The sequence below is a fragment of the Larimichthys crocea genome, chromosome XV (genome assembly GCF_000972845.2).
Source record: "Larimichthys crocea isolate SSNF chromosome XV, L_crocea_2.0, whole genome shotgun sequence".
In the NCBI taxonomy this organism is placed as follows: domain Eukaryota; kingdom Metazoa; phylum Chordata; class Actinopteri; family Sciaenidae; genus Larimichthys; species Larimichthys crocea.
The window spans coordinates 21,426,132-21,444,552 of record NC_040025.1 but is presented as its reverse complement, the minus strand read 5'-3'; the positions used below and the strand labels follow the sequence as shown (position 1 = coordinate 21,444,552).

At 41.8% G+C, this 18,421-nt stretch overlaps 1 protein-coding gene across 8 annotated transcripts in view; it reads right to left on the bottom strand.

Annotated features, from left to right (window-relative positions):
• The window catches only part of znf512b (zinc finger protein 512B), a 28,698-nt gene extending 10,959 nt beyond the window's left edge, over positions 1–17,739 (bottom strand). The window contains exons 1-11 of one of the 8 annotated variants that reach the window (XM_019256493.2): positions 17,599–17,739; positions 16,600–16,822; positions 14,933–15,070; positions 5,434–5,513; positions 5,148–5,276; positions 4,646–4,821; positions 4,252–4,535; positions 4,071–4,142; positions 2,992–3,126; positions 1,660–1,787; positions 462–554 (exon numbers count right to left, since the gene is read on the bottom strand). In XM_019256493.2, the coding sequence (XP_019112038.1) occupies positions 462–554; positions 1,660–1,787; positions 2,992–3,126; positions 4,071–4,142; positions 4,252–4,535; positions 4,646–4,821; positions 5,148–5,276; positions 5,434–5,513; positions 14,933–15,068 (1,233 nt within the window). In that variant the 5' untranslated portion in view covers positions 15,069–15,070; positions 16,600–16,822; positions 17,599–17,739. The other 7 variants (XM_019256489.2, XM_019256490.2, XM_019256491.2 and 4 more) reach the window with 7 other exon arrangements.
• Positions 17,740–18,421: the final 682 nt, after the last annotated feature.

Genomic DNA, 18,421 nt, shown 5'->3' with positions numbered 1-18,421 from the left:
ACAAACATCAAGATCAACATTTTTTTTTTTAGAAAAGGGCATCGCAGCTGACAATGAATCTGCAACACACAAAATGTAGCATAGCTCCCGTAGGACAGATGCATGCCTATATGGGTAGATATCTACATGCGTCACACCCCTCACCAAACGCAGTGAAAGCTGACACTAGTAATAGTGTTACGGTGGATGTCCATACATAGAGTCACAAGTGCAAGCCTGACCTCTTCCTGGATGTTTGTAGTGCTTTGGTGTGGTGTCCAGTAACTAACTACCTTGTTCAGTGGGTCAGTGTGACAGTGATGAAACATAAGCTCTCTGAGTCTCCTAAGCATCCTCAGCTGGACTACTGAGTGATGGATTAGGGGGTCAAAGATTGGTCAGAAATAAAGTCAGAGGGAAACATTGTCTGAAAGCGAGTTTTAGGGATTATAAGCTCATATGTGTGGATGTGTGTGATGTACCTTGGTGGTGTGTTCAGCCATGGTGTGGTAGTTGAGGCCGGCCTTGGACCTGAACTGTTTCTGGCACTGCTGGCACTTCAGGGCGTCCTGAAGCTGCAGGGGTCAAATGCCAAACAGAGGATCAAATAACATTTCTATGAAAGGAAACCTACACTCGCTGGCTATAGTCTTTATTGGATCTATCAATATAGCAACCTTTCATCTGTAACCTAATAGAGTTTGTTATTAGTGCACACTTTTGGTCAGCGTACACGTCAAAGGACATATCAAGCAACTTTGGGCACCAGAAAAGCCAATTTAACACATTCTGCTCCTTTCCGTAGATTTCTTTCCTCGGCTCAGTATTGATTTTGAGATGGAGGTGTTTTGACGGTGAGTGACCCCGCGGTAATGTGGTGATTCTGTCATTACTTAACGGTGGACTGTCACTTTAATGGAGTCACACGGGCCACTGGTCCAGGGAGCCATTAAAGTGGCTGTAGGAACACATCTCTCTGAGGGCCTCGAGGCTACTGCACCACTCCAGCTGGTTTATTCTTAGGAAAAGCTCAATATAATGTAGCTGGATTAACTTCTTCAGTGCTTCACCCTCATCTCATTTATTACTATTGACCACAATTGAGTGCGATGAAAACAAACCACAGAAGCAGCCATCCCCTTGATTCATTTCAGCTGATATTAGCTTTGATATCAGTGCAGATGAGTAAAGGATATTACATGAGAAAACTGGTTGAGATTACTGTACTGAGATACTGCCCAATGTTATTTCTACAGCCTTCCAATCAATATCATTACAGTAAAGGCTCCCTAGACTCTGCACAATGAGGTCCTCAGGGAAAGGTATCTAATAACATTGCAGTCAAAGTTATAATCCAATGTGGAAATTACGGCTCTGGGTTGAGAGAGGTTTATTTCATACTCACAAAGAAAAAATAAATTGATAGCATTTGTGGTTCACAAACGTTTTGTCAATATGCAAACTGGTATTATTTTCTGGTTTAATATTAAGGATATTCATGTCAAATTTGCCTCCTCTAGAAGCAGCGAAAAGCAAGGTCATATTAAGACATTCATTTTGGAATTATATTAATTTGTCTTATATGAAAACAATTATTTTAGTTTCACAGCAAGCTCGGAGAGAAGTTGTGACAGCACACCCACCCCACTACCAGTCTGATGGACAGTATCGCCCACTGACCTTCTGGCAAATCTCCATGTGTTTCTTGAGGCCATGGATTGTTTTCCTGGTGACGATGGAGCAGGTTGGACACACCACTTCACCTCGCTCTGAGATTGCCCGCTGCCATTGAGTGTCAGGAACAGCACCTTAGAAAGATGTAGGAGCAGTGTTACTCTGCCAGCTGTTAGCTATCAGATATTACTGTTCTTGTGTACTTACAGGTATAACATTTCTATTTGTGTACTTTGTATTATTGTTTCCTTGTCTTACAAGTTTAACCTTAAGTTTGTGTTAGCAAGTGCTAATGTTTAGTGAGTGAGTCACTGTGATATCGCAGTAGTGTAACAATTAGTAAATTAACTTTTAGATTAGCTGAATGGCAGACGATAGATCTATTCATAATATAATATAATTTATATATATAATTTAAGTAATTTAATAAAACCAATTCATTTGTCCCAAGAAATGAAAATAAAGTGTTTATAATAATTGTTTGACGTCTGGACTGCAACAGAATCTAAAGAAATCACATCAGGCAATAAAACATTAATCAATGCAGCTCTGTATTATTATTTTGTGTTGTTTATCCTGTATATAAAAGTTCTTGGAAAGCAACATAACAGTTGGGCTTTTGTTAAATTAAAAGCCCAACTGTGACTGAGACCAAGTCATGACTAAGGCCATCAGTTTATACATAGGCAACATATATACACTAATATTCACAAAATCTCTTTGGCTCAGAGGTACATTTCTGCGAGACGAGATTCGATACAGATACAGGCAGATTGCTAGCATTATCTATCTTGCTTTCCTAGTGTCACTTACACTTAGCTTGCCTCTCTTTAAAATGCTTCCTTTCTAAGTTACAGTAAAAGTTTGATGTGGCCTCAGCTGTCTCAGTAAGCAGAATTTAAACACAGTTGTGTGTTTTCACTTGGACACAGTTTTGCTTGAACTGTGGTTTAAGTAGCCACATTTTATTAACGAAGATTTGGCTGACATCCGCTCCAGGACAACCACAGCGTCTCCCATGTTCATTTTCTTGGAGCGCGTGTGAAGACGGGCATGTAGGGTTGGCGGTGTCAGCGAGTCAATTTATCGGTTGCATTTCAAACAGAAAGTTTTACATCCAGTCAGTAATAATGACATTAATTATAAATAGATATAATTAATATATAAATAGATAGTGTGCTAGGTTATGTTATTGATAAGCCTGCAGGTCTTGACAGGTATCGAGGCTGAGACAAATGCATTTGATTCCGAGATAAAACAGAGACTTTAAAAAAGTGGTAAAACAACATTTTTATGGTCAAACTGACTCATTTAAAAATAACTCATCGAGATATTCACCAGAGCTGGTTGTGGCTGGGTCTTTCTTTAAAGACTGACTTGGAGTAGGTCTTCTCTGGGGATCTTCGCTGAACCCACTGCCATCTGATCTCTTTACACGACCTGCCTTCAGCTTCTCCTCCACCTTAGTCATACCTAAAACACAAACAAACGCACACACACACATACATTTATACATTAACACACAGTCATGGTAGTAATTAATACTCAAATCGAAAGTATTCAAGGTAAAGTGAGAGATACAAGCAGAGAGGGACAGATGGAGGACAATGCTGAACAAGAGAAATACTAAAAAAAGGAAAGTTGATACTGGATGCAAAAAAAAAAAAAAAAAAAAAAAAAAAAAGAAAACCACTCACAAGAGAGAAAGACAAATGAGAAATGGATGTTTTTAGTTGTGAATACTGAATCAGTGACAGGCGGACTGAAAGAGACCAAGAGAGAGCAGTTAGTCCTACAATATGTGGATGAATTGTTTGATAAGTGAAGATATGCAGTGTACAGCTCAGAGTACGCTATATGAGTCACTGAGCATTTTCAGTATATGAATGAGACAGACAGGCTGAGAAAGCTGTGTGTGGGGTTGTGTATGTGTGAGTCACTGATTCATTTAGCCGGATATGAAACACCTCTACAGTTGGTACACTAGCACAGCTAAAAGACCAGTATCATTGATCAGCAGCAGTAGGGAGCATTCACAGTCACTTACACAGCAAATGACACAATGTAGAGAAGCTTTAATGAATAAGCTGGCAACCTGTAAACCTCATACCTACTTTTCAAGCAGCTGGTACATACTGTATGTCTTTTTATGGTTTCCATTATTCAGTGAATCATCATAGGGAACATGTAGCCTGTGGTGCTGTCAGTAATCAGTGATGAATCAGCCAGCACTTTGTAACAATCTCTTCTTTACAGCTTTGTTTATTCACTATTCATTAATATCGCACCCACAGGAGATTAGTACTACTACTTGTCTGATTGTTATGGGCAACTGTTCAGTAGAAAATTTCATTCATTAAAATTTATTGTCCACAACAGGGGAGGGGAAGTGAGGGGACTTTTTCTTTCCTATTTACCTTTCAGTCCAAATGTTCCAGATATGGAAGGCTGCTCTCCAGTAAACTTCTTAGGCGTTTTCTGTTTCCGTCCTGGCTCAAGAGAAAAACACAAAGCAAGGAACGGTCAAACACATACAGTGCTAGTGTAAAACGAGAACATGTGCTCCTTTGCAAAAAGAAAGCTATGCTGTAATCTTACTGTGTCTCATTCGCTCGGGGTCTTCGTCAGGGAAAGGAGGAGGAAGGCTGCCCCCCTCGCTCTCACTGCCGCCTGCATCAGACGACGTGCTTTGGGACTGCGACTGCTGGGACTGAGGCTGGACTGGCTGCGACTGGTGAATTTGCTGTGAAGGCTGGCTGTGGCTGTGCTGTTTCCTCTCACTCTTCTGGTGGGCCAGCTCCCCGTTCTGAGAGGGTGTGGACACTTCATGGGTCTTTTTCACTTTGAAGAACACCGGAGAGGGGGGACTGTTCTCCATGGGCCTTAATTCACAGACCAAAGGGGGGGGACAGTTTTGTGCAGTCAGCATTATGATGTTACTAACACCGTTATGTGTTTCAGTGTAGGAATTTGAGCTCTAAATCCCAGTCACCTTTTCTTGGTGTTGGACTTGACAGGGGTCTTTTGAAGCTTTGCCTGCTCGTCCTTGGGCTCCATATTAACCCTGTCTGGGTGGTTCCACAGCTTGTGCTTCTGCAGGCGCACCTTTGTGGCAAACACTGCCTCACAGTAGGGACAGCTGTGACTCAGCTTCTCGGCTACGGTGGCCTGAAACAAACGCAGACATGAGGAGAGAGGATTTAGACTGAGCCCCCTCCCTACACAAAACAAAATCACAGAGGGTAGCTGTTACTGAAAGCGTTCGGTTGACTAATCACGGGTTCTTGAAACAGCCAAACAGCTCATGTAATAATCACTAAATATTTGGGGAGTGAGCATTACAATAAGTTTAAACTCTGATTGAACTTTAAAGGTGATTTATCACCGACTGCTGTGGTCCTTCCTTTGCTTTTCCCAAATATCTTTATAGTCTACTCTGAAGCGTAAGGTAGAAACAGCCGCATAGCAGGAAAGAACAGAGGTTAGTGACTCACCCCCTGGCAGCGTTGATAGTGGTACTTGACGCCATAGATGCTGGGAAACTCTAACCAGCAGCCTGAACACGGACACTTAACCCTGGAGCGGCGCTTAAACTCTTCCTTCCATTGTACTATCATATGGGCCTGCTCGGGGGGTGAGGAAGAGAGAGTTCAATATAAGCAAGGATTATAGCTATACCGTACTGAATAACGTGCATATTCGTGGGGAGCTGTCTACTCTGTGCAAGGAAAAAATGAAGCCCACTTCAAACACCCACTCAGTTCAAAGAGAGATACTCACTGGGATGCTTCTCAGTTCCTGCACTTCTGCTTTAGGACGACCTTTTCTCTTCCCCTCTGCTGGCTCATCACACACTGGACCTGGTAAAATGAGAAAGAAAAAGCATTTCTGAGTTAGTGCAGAGTACTGCCAGTGCTTCATATTCATGGAACAGAACATTTTAATTACAAGGGGTAACATTACGACCCCGAAAACTAGAAGTATTCAGAGTCTGCCATGTACTTTGTGTAAAGAACGGCAAGTTTGCCTTTGAGTCAGTACTTCTAGATATGTTAACATTTCACAAAGCTCTACAAATGTCCAACTTTAGTTAAAACCAGAGATGACTCGCCTTACTTTTGATGATAAAGAACAAGTCTCCATATGGTAAATCATAGAATTTTAGAGTGAAGACTTGGTTTAAGTTAGGCTAGGTTGGATTATAAGGGTTAGGGGAAGTCTAATAAGTAAGTTAATGTTATGTCCTCTGAAGTAACACATCGTGTGTATGTGTGTCTTTGTGTGGGAGAGAGTCAGAGAGGGCAGTGAAGGCCTTCTGTTGAGCCAAATAGATCAGCTATAAATCGCTAGCTCCTGTGTGAACCTCTGACACAGCACACAGCAGACCGACTGCCTCAGCTCTCTCTCTCTCTCTCTGTCTCTCCACTGCTCCCTCCCTCCATCTCTCATACCGCCACTTGCCTCTTTTCTCACCCCGTGCGAAGCTTTCTCACTTTTCCTTCCTTTTCCATCATCGCACCCGTCTATACATGTGAACTTCAGGCAGCGCACTTGGCTCATTACTGCTCTTTTCTCTGCTACAATTAGACCTCTGCACTATCAGCCCTTGCACTCTATTTCCGCTATACAGTGCTACTTGAGAGAGGGGAAGGAAGATGGAGAGAGCTGAGGATGAGTGCATGCGTGTGGAAAAAGAGGAAGGGGTGGAGTAACAAAGTGAGGAGAGAGGAGAGCGGAGGGTTGCTGAGGGAGAGAGTGGAGAATTGCAGAGGCAGATGACTTCTTCCTCTGACCAAGCAGAATACTGAATGGCAGTGCTGCAGGTAGGAGAAGAGACTGTACTCTGGACCTCAGAATGATATCTTTACATGTGCTCTCAACTCCCCTGCATTGATCTGGCAAGACCAGATAGCGGCAGCAGAAACAAGCAGGAGACAGAATCGCTGCTACAGCCTTCAGTCATATCAGATCTAGGAAATGTCAAAGGGAAGCTACTTGAAATACAGATGATATTCTTTTGTTGTGAAGTGGAATGCAGCAGTGGTCTTGCACAGACTCTCTTTTGAATCTGTTTCAGTTCCCTATACTGAGGAACATGAAATGATGTCCGCCGACTGCTTTCTTCCATTGCAAAACTTATTGACAACTGGCAACAAGACCATGCCTAGTGCAGCCCATTTGTCGCATCAGGATTATAGAAACGGTTGGATGATTTTTCATCAAATAAATGAACTGACATCCTTCCACCGATGCTCATACAAAAACAGGTCATGTTGGCAAAAGGATAGCCTTCAACCCAAATAAATATCTCTCTGTGTCACTGATGATAATGTGCATAAAAACACACTCCAGGCCTGTATTCACAGTATCAACTTTCCCTTTTTACCTCGTTTGTCTTCTTTTTGTTTCTCATTCAAGCACAGACACAAACACGGGCTGACAGATTATATATAATCTTTTACTTCAGACTGGCAATAATAAGGTAGAAAAGAAAATACGGCGTGGCTGAATACGATTAAATGAGAAGTAGCGCAGCATTGCTGGCTGTGTTTGCGAATAGTTCATGACACAAGGTGTAAACACACGCATAAGAAGCACACGCCGATACACACAAACAAGTACACAAAACCATTACTAGTGTGTGTGAGTGTGATGTGTGTGCATAGATATGAGTGTATTAATATTCTCCAGGCGGCGGAGCATTTCTCTATTAGCTGTCTGGGTAGCAGCTGGAGAGGTGATGCAGTCGGCGGTGCAGCTCTTGTGCTGAGGAGGAAATTGAGCATGCATTCTAATTCCTGTCTTAGAAAATAAAGGTCCTGTAAAAGAAAGGCATAATTAATGAATTCTGCTCTTGGGAAAGATATGTTCTTGTTGCTATGGGAATAAGATCCACTTGTCTTAGTTACCACTATCAGAGGCCTCTTTCCAGCAAGCAGAACAATTAGGCCCTCATATAGAAGGCTACAATGCAAATAGGCTTGTACACACATGAGCCAAGGAAGCACAGGTGCGAGTGCAAACATACCAAAAAATAAAATATACACCAGCAAATATGTCTTTCATAGCGTGAAATATGCAAATAGAATAAATGTGTTCACTATCTTTTAATTTGCTTTGCTTATTTTGAGTATAGGCAGCTCACTCTGGCGCTCAGACGTTCCAGCAATCACAACCATTGTCTTGGTATGAAACAAAGCAGGTCCATTGTGTCAAATCTAAACCCTCGGTTCTCAGGCACACAGGCCATCAGAATAAAACAGCTGTTCAACTAATGTCAGAGTATGACTCGCTCCCAGCTGTCTGCAACTGTTGCTCCACACTGGTTAATCCTGACAGAAGGGAAGAGAAGACAAGAGGAGAGAGGGGAAGAGAAGAGTCAAGACCCAGGAGTGCAGGCAGCTGCCTAATGATCTCAAATAACCTCTGAGTTCTCCTAGCTACGCCTGCAACTGCTCCCCCTGAGTGCAAGGGTGCACACATTACCCACAAACACACACACAGCCGCACGCACAGAACAGTCATTTGTTTTCCTCGACAAACAGTCACACAGGAGCCTTTGTCTGTGTCTGCACAGTAGGGTTTAGACATACTGTAGTTTAGAAAAGACAACACACACAAACAGCACTCACCACGGACACAACTGCATGGACAAAAGACTAGTATCACTACTTCCTCAATCTCAACAGACAATAGATGGAGAAATGGATACACCTGGACACACAGCAGGGTAAACACACGGACAGTGTAACCATATCATGTGTATGCCATCCTGGTTTACAGCGAATGCAACCACTAGAGCTTACTGTCATTTCCTTTTCTACTTCTTTACTTTTATCCATTGTGTTTTCACTTTTACTTCTTCAGAACTTTCCCCTGTTTGTCTGCATATTCTCTGTTTAGCAGCACGTCAGCACTTTGTCACACGCACACTCACACACACACACACCTCCTACTACTTCCTATTTTCCTACATGTTATTTTTCATCCTGTACTCTAATTTCCTTCTCTCGCTCTGTCTCTGTCTCTACATACACACACACACACACACACACACACACACACACACACACACGCACACAAGCACACACACACACACACACACACATGCACACACACACACACACACATACAAAGAGAGTACAAATCTTCCCATCATATACGCACCTCTCTTTGGAGACGTCCCCATACTTCCCTCCCTGTCAGGCCTGATTCCAGAGAGTGAGTAAGAAGACGAAGAGAGGTGGAGCAGCACCAGAACAGTCTTGCTACCCAGACACTGACTAACTGAAAGAAAACCAGACTCTCTCAGAGAGTCTGGCTCTCACTCTCTGTCTTTGTTTTTTCCTTTCCCTCTCTCTCTTTCTCACCCTCTCTCTCTCTCTTCCTGCCCTCCCTTTCTCTCTCTTTCTGTATAACTGTATGCTGTTTATTTGTTTAAACTAATTTGTTCATCATATCTATTTCTATTTTTTTTTTGTAAAAACACTAATACCTACTAATAGTAAAACAAAATGACTAGTGTTACAGGGGAGGCCATAGTAAACACAAGCAAAAACCAAAGATAACCAATGAACACAATGATCTGTTGGGATCTGATGCGAGGAAGAAAATGTGAGCTACTTGCCGCATGTAACTTCCTATAATACTTTGTGGTTTGATGAGTTAGATGATGACACCACAATTTTGGGGCTAGAGAACAGATGCTTTAGATATGTATCTATTTCCTAGCTCTATTTCCTCATTGAAGGTACGACTGAAATTACATTTTGTCGTGTCTTGTTTTATAGTCAAAAATGATTATTGTATAATTAACACTCACTCTAGAAAGGACCTTGCATATTTTTGTTTTTGGCAAGCTTCGTGGCTACCATAGGCTTTTTTGTCACATTTGGAAGTTGAGCAGTATTCAGTTGTTTTCAATCTGCAGCCTCACTATTAGATGCTACTAAATAATACACACCGGATATTTAAAAGGAAGAAAGAATGTCTTTGAGGAAGTGTCATCTCAGTCATGTGATGAGCAGACTGTGTGTTGTTTGCTGTATTAAGGAGTAAGGACCAGAGCAGCATCTAACAGGACCAAAGTGACATTTGCATGTGTTGTTTAATGTTCTGCAGGCGAGGAGCTAATTAGCTATCTAGCCTGTTAGCAAAGCACTTTTCCCCAGTGAATGTTTGTTTTGTGTCTCCTTCAACATGCTGCACATGTACAAGGTGCAGGACAAGACGTCCATGTTTGTAAGGTAGATGAGAAGGAGAGCAGGAAAGCTAATGTATGTGGCTTAGATATATGGGTGGCTAAAAACATTCTGTCAAATGAATGTAAACTGACTATGAACCCAAAAATATGAAATGAAATAAAATAAATGAAATAAATGGTAATAAAATCAAATAAATGGTTTCTGATTTTTTTTTTATATGTAGAAACAGATATGTATGCTGTAGCAGTTGGACTGGAAAGTACCAAGTCAAATCAAGTCAGTTTTATTTATATAGCGCAATATCATATATCAGAAAGTTGCCTAATGAGGCTTTACAGACTGTTAAGTATTTAGCACCCTCGACCTTTAGACCCTTCAATTATAAAATGGAAAAATTCCCCCAAATTTCCTTTTAACAGGGAAAAAAACACAGAAAGAGCAACAGCAGAGTGATTCAGCTTCCAGGATAGACATTTAACAGATGTCATGTGCACAGAATAAACCAACAGGAATAATACCAGCATGCACTGTGACAGTAAATTATTTAATACTACTAGTGGGTGTATGAAGTAAAATAAATGTACATGTTGTGGCTTTAATAGATCAATTTGTTTAGAATGTCATTTATTTGTAGTTCAGGGTTTGTATAACTCTATGACCTGAGTGGTAAACTGACTTGAAGCGGGAGATCTTCTTACTAAATAAATGGTAATCAGTGGCCAGTGTAGGAGGAGTAAGTGTCCCAAGCGAAAACAGTTTTCACTGCTCTGAGTGGCCCGAGCTACTATACAGGGAATCACTTTGTGTAGAAGCCACGAATCACAACACAGACCTGCGGTAGGCTGTCAGTTTAGCAGAACCACTAAACCACACTTAAAGCAGCCAAATCAAAGAAAGGAGCTCAGGCTTTGGATTCCTGCTACATAATCTGGTGACTCACAGTACCTCGACAGCCTCTTCAGACCTGCATTGATTTTACAGCCTTCCACATCAGCTGCATACTTCATATTATTGGAAACCTAATCTATTGCCTGATGCCCATTTGGCCCATGGCCAGTAGTGTGTTTAGTGACATCCAATCACAACAGCTTCGAATGACTGGCCACATATGTGACCAGTGATTTCCTTGGGGGTGGGGTGATGCTGACAGGTGAACTGAAGGCATATAAAACAATAAAAAATCAAAGTCTGACTGGACAGAACATTATAAAAATATACATGAATCATGGTGGAATTTGGCATGTCTTGGTATACACACAGTGCGTACACCGGCAGCCATGAAGAAAGGCATGTGTTTATGCAACAAGCGCATACAGTATATGCAAGCCAGGCAGACAATGCCTGCTCCAGACTGTTTGCAGTGCCCTCCTTATGGACAGTGACTCACCAACTCAATCTCTCCCCTCTCCCATTTCCCTGTACTCCTTCTCATCTGCCATCCTCAAGCCTGCCAAATAAAGGTGTGACAAAGATGACAAAGGACTCTCCTCAAAACAAGATGCAGCATCAGACTGAGAAAAGCACCAGAATTCAATTTCACCCCAAAACAAACATTCTCCGATCTATAGCACTTCATCGATTTCATCTTTTGGTATTGGGAGAATCAAAGCATCAGCAAGTGAGAACAACAAAATGTAAAAAATATGAGACGTGAGAAGAATGAGGATGGGTAGTGTGGGGATAGTTGGTGGGAGTAAGGTGAAGAGTGTTGTGGAGAAGGTGGCAGGGATAGTGGGACTAGAGGCCTGGTGATTCACTGCTGCTGACAATACTACATAATAAGTGAGACAAGAGAGAGATGAGGAGTTTGAGGGAGGATGAAATGGAAAAGAGTGACAGTTATGTGTGCAGAATGGGACAAAAAAAAAAAAAGAAACGAGCGAGAGAGTGTGAGGAAGTAAAAGACAGAGTGGAAGAGCGAGAGATTGCTGTTCAGGCAAATATGCAGGGTCAGCAGATGGTGTCTGTGGGCCTGAAATGAAGGTCCCGCAGTCAGAGTGGTGGACTGTCATTTGAGAACACACACACACACACACACGTAAACAAAAACAGCACAAACTAGCCCATTTAACATTTGCATATAGCCACAATTATACAAACTCTGCAGACCTTCGCTATACTGCTAGAGATACCACCATGCACACAGTGTTACCCATGGTAAGATATGTCCTGGGTTCAAGTAGAGTACTGCACCACTCTCCATCAAAGATCAAGGATGGTCTCTCTCACACACACACACACACACACACACACACACACACACACACACACACACACACACACACACGCACACACACACTGGATTACACTCATTTATTCTTGCATTAATGTTTGCAGAAAGGACTTGCCTAAAGACATTAGGTCTGTCCAAATACTGTAGGTTGTATGACATCTCAGGTCACTGCTGGAGGAAGAAAATGACAAAACTAGAACTCTAAAAAGATGTTAATATGAAAAAAGTGAGAGTGTGATGAAAAAGAAAGGAGAGCAAAAGATAGAGAGAGAAAGAAGTCACCCTCAAGGACCACATCCTTTCCTGCAACTTGTCTGGTGTGGCAAGGTGACAGCTCAACCACACCACTCTAGGAAAGCACACAAACCCAATTTGAAGTCTTTGTTTCCATGTATAAAAGCGTAGAGGGATTTCAAGAAACCACAAGTTAAAGAACACAGCCCAGCCCAGACAGGATTTCTTCATTGTTACATCATACAAAATTTCCGACAAGGACATTTATCGACCAAGATGAGAAACGATAATAAAACGAGGTGTAACAGTCTAAACAAGCCCAAAAAAAACAACGAAAAATGAGCAAGGCCAAGAGGGCAGATAATGTGGTACCAGGTTATATGAAGACTGTGACAACGGGCACAGACTGAGCAATGAAACACTTCACAGGGCCTTAGATATTAATGCCTTTGTTTCCCCAAACTGAGGCTCACAGCCCCCCAGGGATAGACGAGCTAGCAGCAGGCTCATTATGATTAGCACTGTAGCATTTCTCCTCATCATTAGCGATGGCAAGCGCAAGCCAGTCACTGATGAACAATACGCGAAGGAGGCTGGATATGAGAAGAGGGCTTGTTGTTTGAAAAGGTAAAGCATTATTATGTAGACAGTGTTTTGTTCTGGAGGAACTACAGAAAGTCCAATCACAGCGGATGAATACCTTTTTGCTTTAGCCTTAACTACATCAGACCAGCGCTGGTTAGGGAATACAAATGCTCCTGTAATCGAGTGCCTATTTGAAATGACAATGTAAAATTCTACATGCGCTTCTCATACTCTGCTTTGTGCCTAAATCACCTCCTACTATTGCACTATGTTCTGCATATTTTCAAGTAGCCTTTCCTGCTTTCCCTTAAGGTTGCTGTATGTTCTTATAGAATCCTAAAACCTCATAATCATATAAAACTCAGTCCACTCGAAATGTTACCAACTAAGCCTCTCTGAAGGCTAGGGAAATCCCGGGTAATGTTCCAGATAAGAGCAACTTTCCAGCCAAACAGGACAATTTTTCAGCTACAACATACTGGAATGTAGATGTTTATTTTGTGCACTCATATTTAGCTGGAAGCTGTCCTTAGAAAAGGCTTAACAAAAACAGAGTTCCAGTATTAAAAACACTGATATAATAATTACTGTTCAAGAATTTTTTCAGAAGCTTTGCTTTATTTTGAGTCGAGGCAGGTTGACAGTGGAAAACGAAAACGAAATAGGCAAGCAGAAACAGTTGAGTCTAAAGTTACCAGAAAAAGTCCCATAAAGGCCAAGACCAAGCCATCACCATCTGTGATAGCATTATATGAACACACACGCACGCACAATCATTGGCAATATCATTAGTGAATCTAAGCCAAGCGTTTCTTTCAATCTTCAGTCCCAACGCTCAAAACCAACTTTGCACTGATTGATTTATAAACACATCTTGTTTATTGAGCTATAAAGTATAAAAAAATCCATAAAACATAAAACCCTGAGAGGCTGCAGAGAAAAAAAAACTGTCATTCAAATACAGTGTTCTGCTACAATAAATTCTTTAAGAGCAAAACCTGTACTGTCTGTATACAGTGAGGAGTTTGACACCAGTGTGAGCCTGTGCCAATACTGCTAGCTATGAAAGGATCAAAAAGATAAAGACATACAATTAAAACAATTTTAAAAAATAGCTTCACCACTTTGTGAGAATAAACTGTCCTGTGCTTGCCTGCACTCTCTGTTCTGTCTTGCAAAACACGCTTACTGTCCAGGGCAAGCACACATGCATACAATCACATGCACGCACCCACACAGGCATGCAAATTCAGCCTACAGGGCTGAATATTAACGTGGAAAGAAAACAAATTGAAGCACCTAGACTGGTGTGGGTGCTGTGTGTCTCTGGGAATGAGAGGCTATTTTGTAGCAACCAAAACAACTGGGTCATATTAGAATAGCCCCAGTTTTCCAAGTCTGCCTGACACTATTAACAAAGTCATGATGATCTGCTGGTTATTGGATTGAAACATAATTCCCCAGCCTGGCTCTGTCTTTCCAAAATCTTCCATCTCCATCCAGATGGCTTGGGGTTTCACTCATGTCAATGCTTGGCACTACTTGTTTGTTTGGTTTTCTCACTGTAAGGCAGTCGGAGGAAAAATGTTGTAGTTTCCAGGCCCTTCTGTGGCGAAAGGGGTAGAATTACATTGAGGCTGGGGGACCACTGACTCTTAGTAAAATATAGCCCATTCAAAAAAGCAGCAGGGGCAGTTTGTCGTATGGTATGTTGATCAAATCTTTGAGAAACAACATTTAAATCCCATGGACTTAAGAAAAGCCAATGGTCAGGCAGTCAGTCAGTGGAAAAGCAATTAAATATAAAAACAAATGTGCAAAAACACAATTACAATCATCGCGTGTATTGGTATGTCATAGTGTATGCAAATGACGCCTCGCCGCAATTCACCCATAAAACCTGGATCACACAAACAAAATCTTTCCTCATTCCCACATTTTAAACAATCTGTGAAAAAACACTGAAGAGATCTAAAGCCACACACTGTTTTCCTTTGACTAAGTGCAGCGGCTAGCCACTCACTGTGTTTGTTGCTGTTGTTTTCAGGGCCTGGCGTGATTCTGACAGACTCCTGGGGATGTCCATGCTTGGGGGTCCGGCCCCTTGGCAGCCCTGACGAAGACAGCTTCCCAAGCCTGGGGCCACTTGGGCTCTCCATGCCTGCATTGGTAGTTGAGGGGAAACAACAAACACACAGGAGATATAGATAACTTGCGAAAATATTGGGATGCTTTCGGCCACTCATTAATCGTGTTCCAGTGCTTGTCAAAACATTATTATTAGCAATGTCCACGGCATCAATAGCTTGTGTTGTTCTACAGAGCACTTTCTTCGTGACGGCCATCGGTGCTATTGGACTGAAGGTTATCTGAGTGGAGGCACACACATCATCTACGGTAATGAGGGTGTGACCTTCCACGTTTCATTTCAAAATCAATATTCTCACTTACACACTAAGTCCATGCTCTGCCCATTAAACAAAAGGTGAGTCAAAGATAGAGACGGGGGACACAAAGCTCCTTTCCCGAGCAGCCCCGCATTCTTTGTTTATTATGAAAACAAGTAATGCATCTCTCGTCTCGTGGTCACGTGGTCAACAACCAAGCTGTTTTTTTGCTTTTTTTTGCTTTAAGTGAGGGCTAATCCTCATTAATTTACTGCTAGATAGATTACACAGCATGGCCTATCAATCTGTTATAAATATCATGCCAACAGCATCCATAGTGAGCCTATATATCAGTTTTGTGCTCCGTACGCTAGAGCCTCAGTCCCGATCAGCATGGGACAAGTGTAATAGATGAAGGCTGACAATCGCTAATTATGCTTAGGTGGACTGATAACGATCCAACATGCTCTCTCTCTTCGTACACATTCATGTCACTCTTCTAATGAATTACAACAGCACACAAAGGGTCACCCAGCGGGGGGGTCACACGGTGTCTGTTTACACGCCACGCTATTCACTTTACATTGAGCGTCTGTGGCTCATCCATCACGGTGATAATGTGCTCACAGTTTGTTATAAGTTGTTAATGAATTTGACTGGGGGGGGGGGGGTGAAAAAAAAAAAAGCATGTTGGGCACGCTGCACAATGCAAGTTGCAAAGATATTGCACACAATGACACTAGACACCTTCCTGTTCCTGTATAATGTGTGAAAATAACTTACAGACTTTACGAGAGAGATAAAAACAGTGAGATGGGAAACCTTAGTATCACTTTATAAATTGCAATATTTGATTATGAGTTTCAGTCATGACCTCTATACTTATTTATACGCACTGCGTGTTATAAACTAAACATTACCCGATATTCTTAAGCATGTGAGGCTTTTCAGTTTTGTGTACAATTGTTTTTTTTTTTTTCTTTCTTTGCAGCTAGTGTTTTCTTAAAACAAGATCAATTCTACAAGTAAACGACAGCCCTACATTACAATACATTTAGCTAGACACAACAAAACCTGGTGACACCCACTCACGTCTCCTCACACACAATCTGCTGACAAACCAACCTGGAAATAAGTATTTTAGCTCAGCACGTGGCACACTGCCATGCTGTATGTGTGTATGTGTGTGTGTGTGTGTGTGTGTGTCACAACTACAACAAGGTTACAGAGTTTGTCTATTTATGTGGTTAAAAAAAAAAAAAAGAAAGAGAGAGTGCTACACTTTCTGGTCGGCCACACCTACCTGAACTGTCGGGCAGTCACCCAGCACTAGGGGCCGGGTGGCCCCGGGTCACCCACGTGAGGGAGGAGGGAGGTCAGGAGACAGGCACCTAAAGTGGGCGTTTTTCCACCAGTGTTATGTTACATGGCAATCACACCTGCTGTGCGTCAAGGACCGGTCAGACTGGGGTTGGGGGGCCTGAAAGGAAGCGGACAGTCGTCACCGTGGTCCGGTGCCCCCACCTCTGCAGACGACGACGAGGGTGGAAGAAAAAGCAGAGCAGGGCAGGAGAAGAGAAATTATAAATTCGTCTGTACATGAAAAGAAATCCTGGATACTTTCACCTTATTCCTAGTTTCCAATTGCCTTGCCCCCCCTCCTCCTCCTCCTTTCCCGCATTAATATGTATACCACGAGGCACTTCTTCACCCTCTTGTCTTCTCGTCAAACACTCCAGAAATATTAGAAATAGCCAAGAAAGATAGGTAGGTCCCCGACTCCTTGAGGAAAAATATTAGAATACGGGATGGTTTATATAGGCAGTGAAGCAAAATGGCGACTTTATTACGAAGGAGGAGTAAAAAAAAAAAAAAAAAAAAAAAAAAAAAAAAAAAAAAAAAAAAAAAAAAAAAAATCCTTGCGCTGGCTGGGAGCTAAAAGGAGCCACAAAAATATGTTTAGTGCAGTAATTTCGACGGCTGGGAGACAGTTGGTTAGAGTAAAAGAAAACGAAGCGAAGGAAAATGAGCAGAAACGCCAAATCTCGGTCGGTTTTGGTACACTCCTCGGCTCCTTACCTCGGGATTATTTCGTTTTTTTTATACGGATATTATCTCGGCGGCCGTGTACAGTATTACAGTAATGTGTGTTAGGTCATGCGCGTATCCACTCCACCTTTGACAGTTTGCAACTAACAGTCTTGAAGCAACTTGCAAACTCTCGCGTTATTATTATCTATACCGAGCAGATTAATATTGTGTTTTTTTTTTTTTCTTCTATCTAATAAACTCGCTGCAATACCGGCTCGTGCTGCTCCTCCGACGTAACGGCGCTCGTTCCTGACGGAAAAAAAGGGTCAGGGCTTAAATTCCTTAAATCAACCTTCGCCAAGTATTTTAATCTAGTTGCCGCTAAATGATCTCCCCATGCGTCCTCCAGTCCATAGCAGCTTTCCAAAAAAAAAAAAAAAAAAAAAAAAAATCAGACAGGGGAAAATGATTAGTATAGTCCAGTCTGTGTGAGGCTATTCTTTGTCATTGCCTTACTGTAGGCCAGTGCTTTAGTCTGTCACTGCAAGTAGCTGTGTCCAAAAAAAAACATTGGAATAACAAATGTGGTTTATATGTGCAAGTTTAAAGCGAAAATCTCCACACCCCAGTTCATGAATTTAAGCATGCATAACACCACAATCCCAAAATTCAAGGTCAATTTTTAGGCATAGGATATTAACCATTCATATTTATGTAAAACAACACCAGCCTATTTTTATTTTTTATTTTTATTATTGCTTAAAGTTACCCACGTGCCCACACTTCAATGAGCTCATGCTAAATGTTGTAACATATGCTGTGTATCCACATCTTGCTTGTATCACAGCTCCCCTAATGAATCATTCATGGTGTCACTGCCACCTCATTCGGTTTTTAGTATAAAAAAAAAACAACAACAGAGGGTCTCTCTTAGTTTTTGATTGGTGCCAGTCATCATGACCTAATATTTCCTATTAGTGGAAATCATTTGAAACCATGATGTAATGTGTGTGTAAATCCTGTTTTCAGCTTTGCCTGTGGAGGGCAGGAGAGCCTCATTTTGAGACCATGTTTACTGTGATGTGGCCCACACT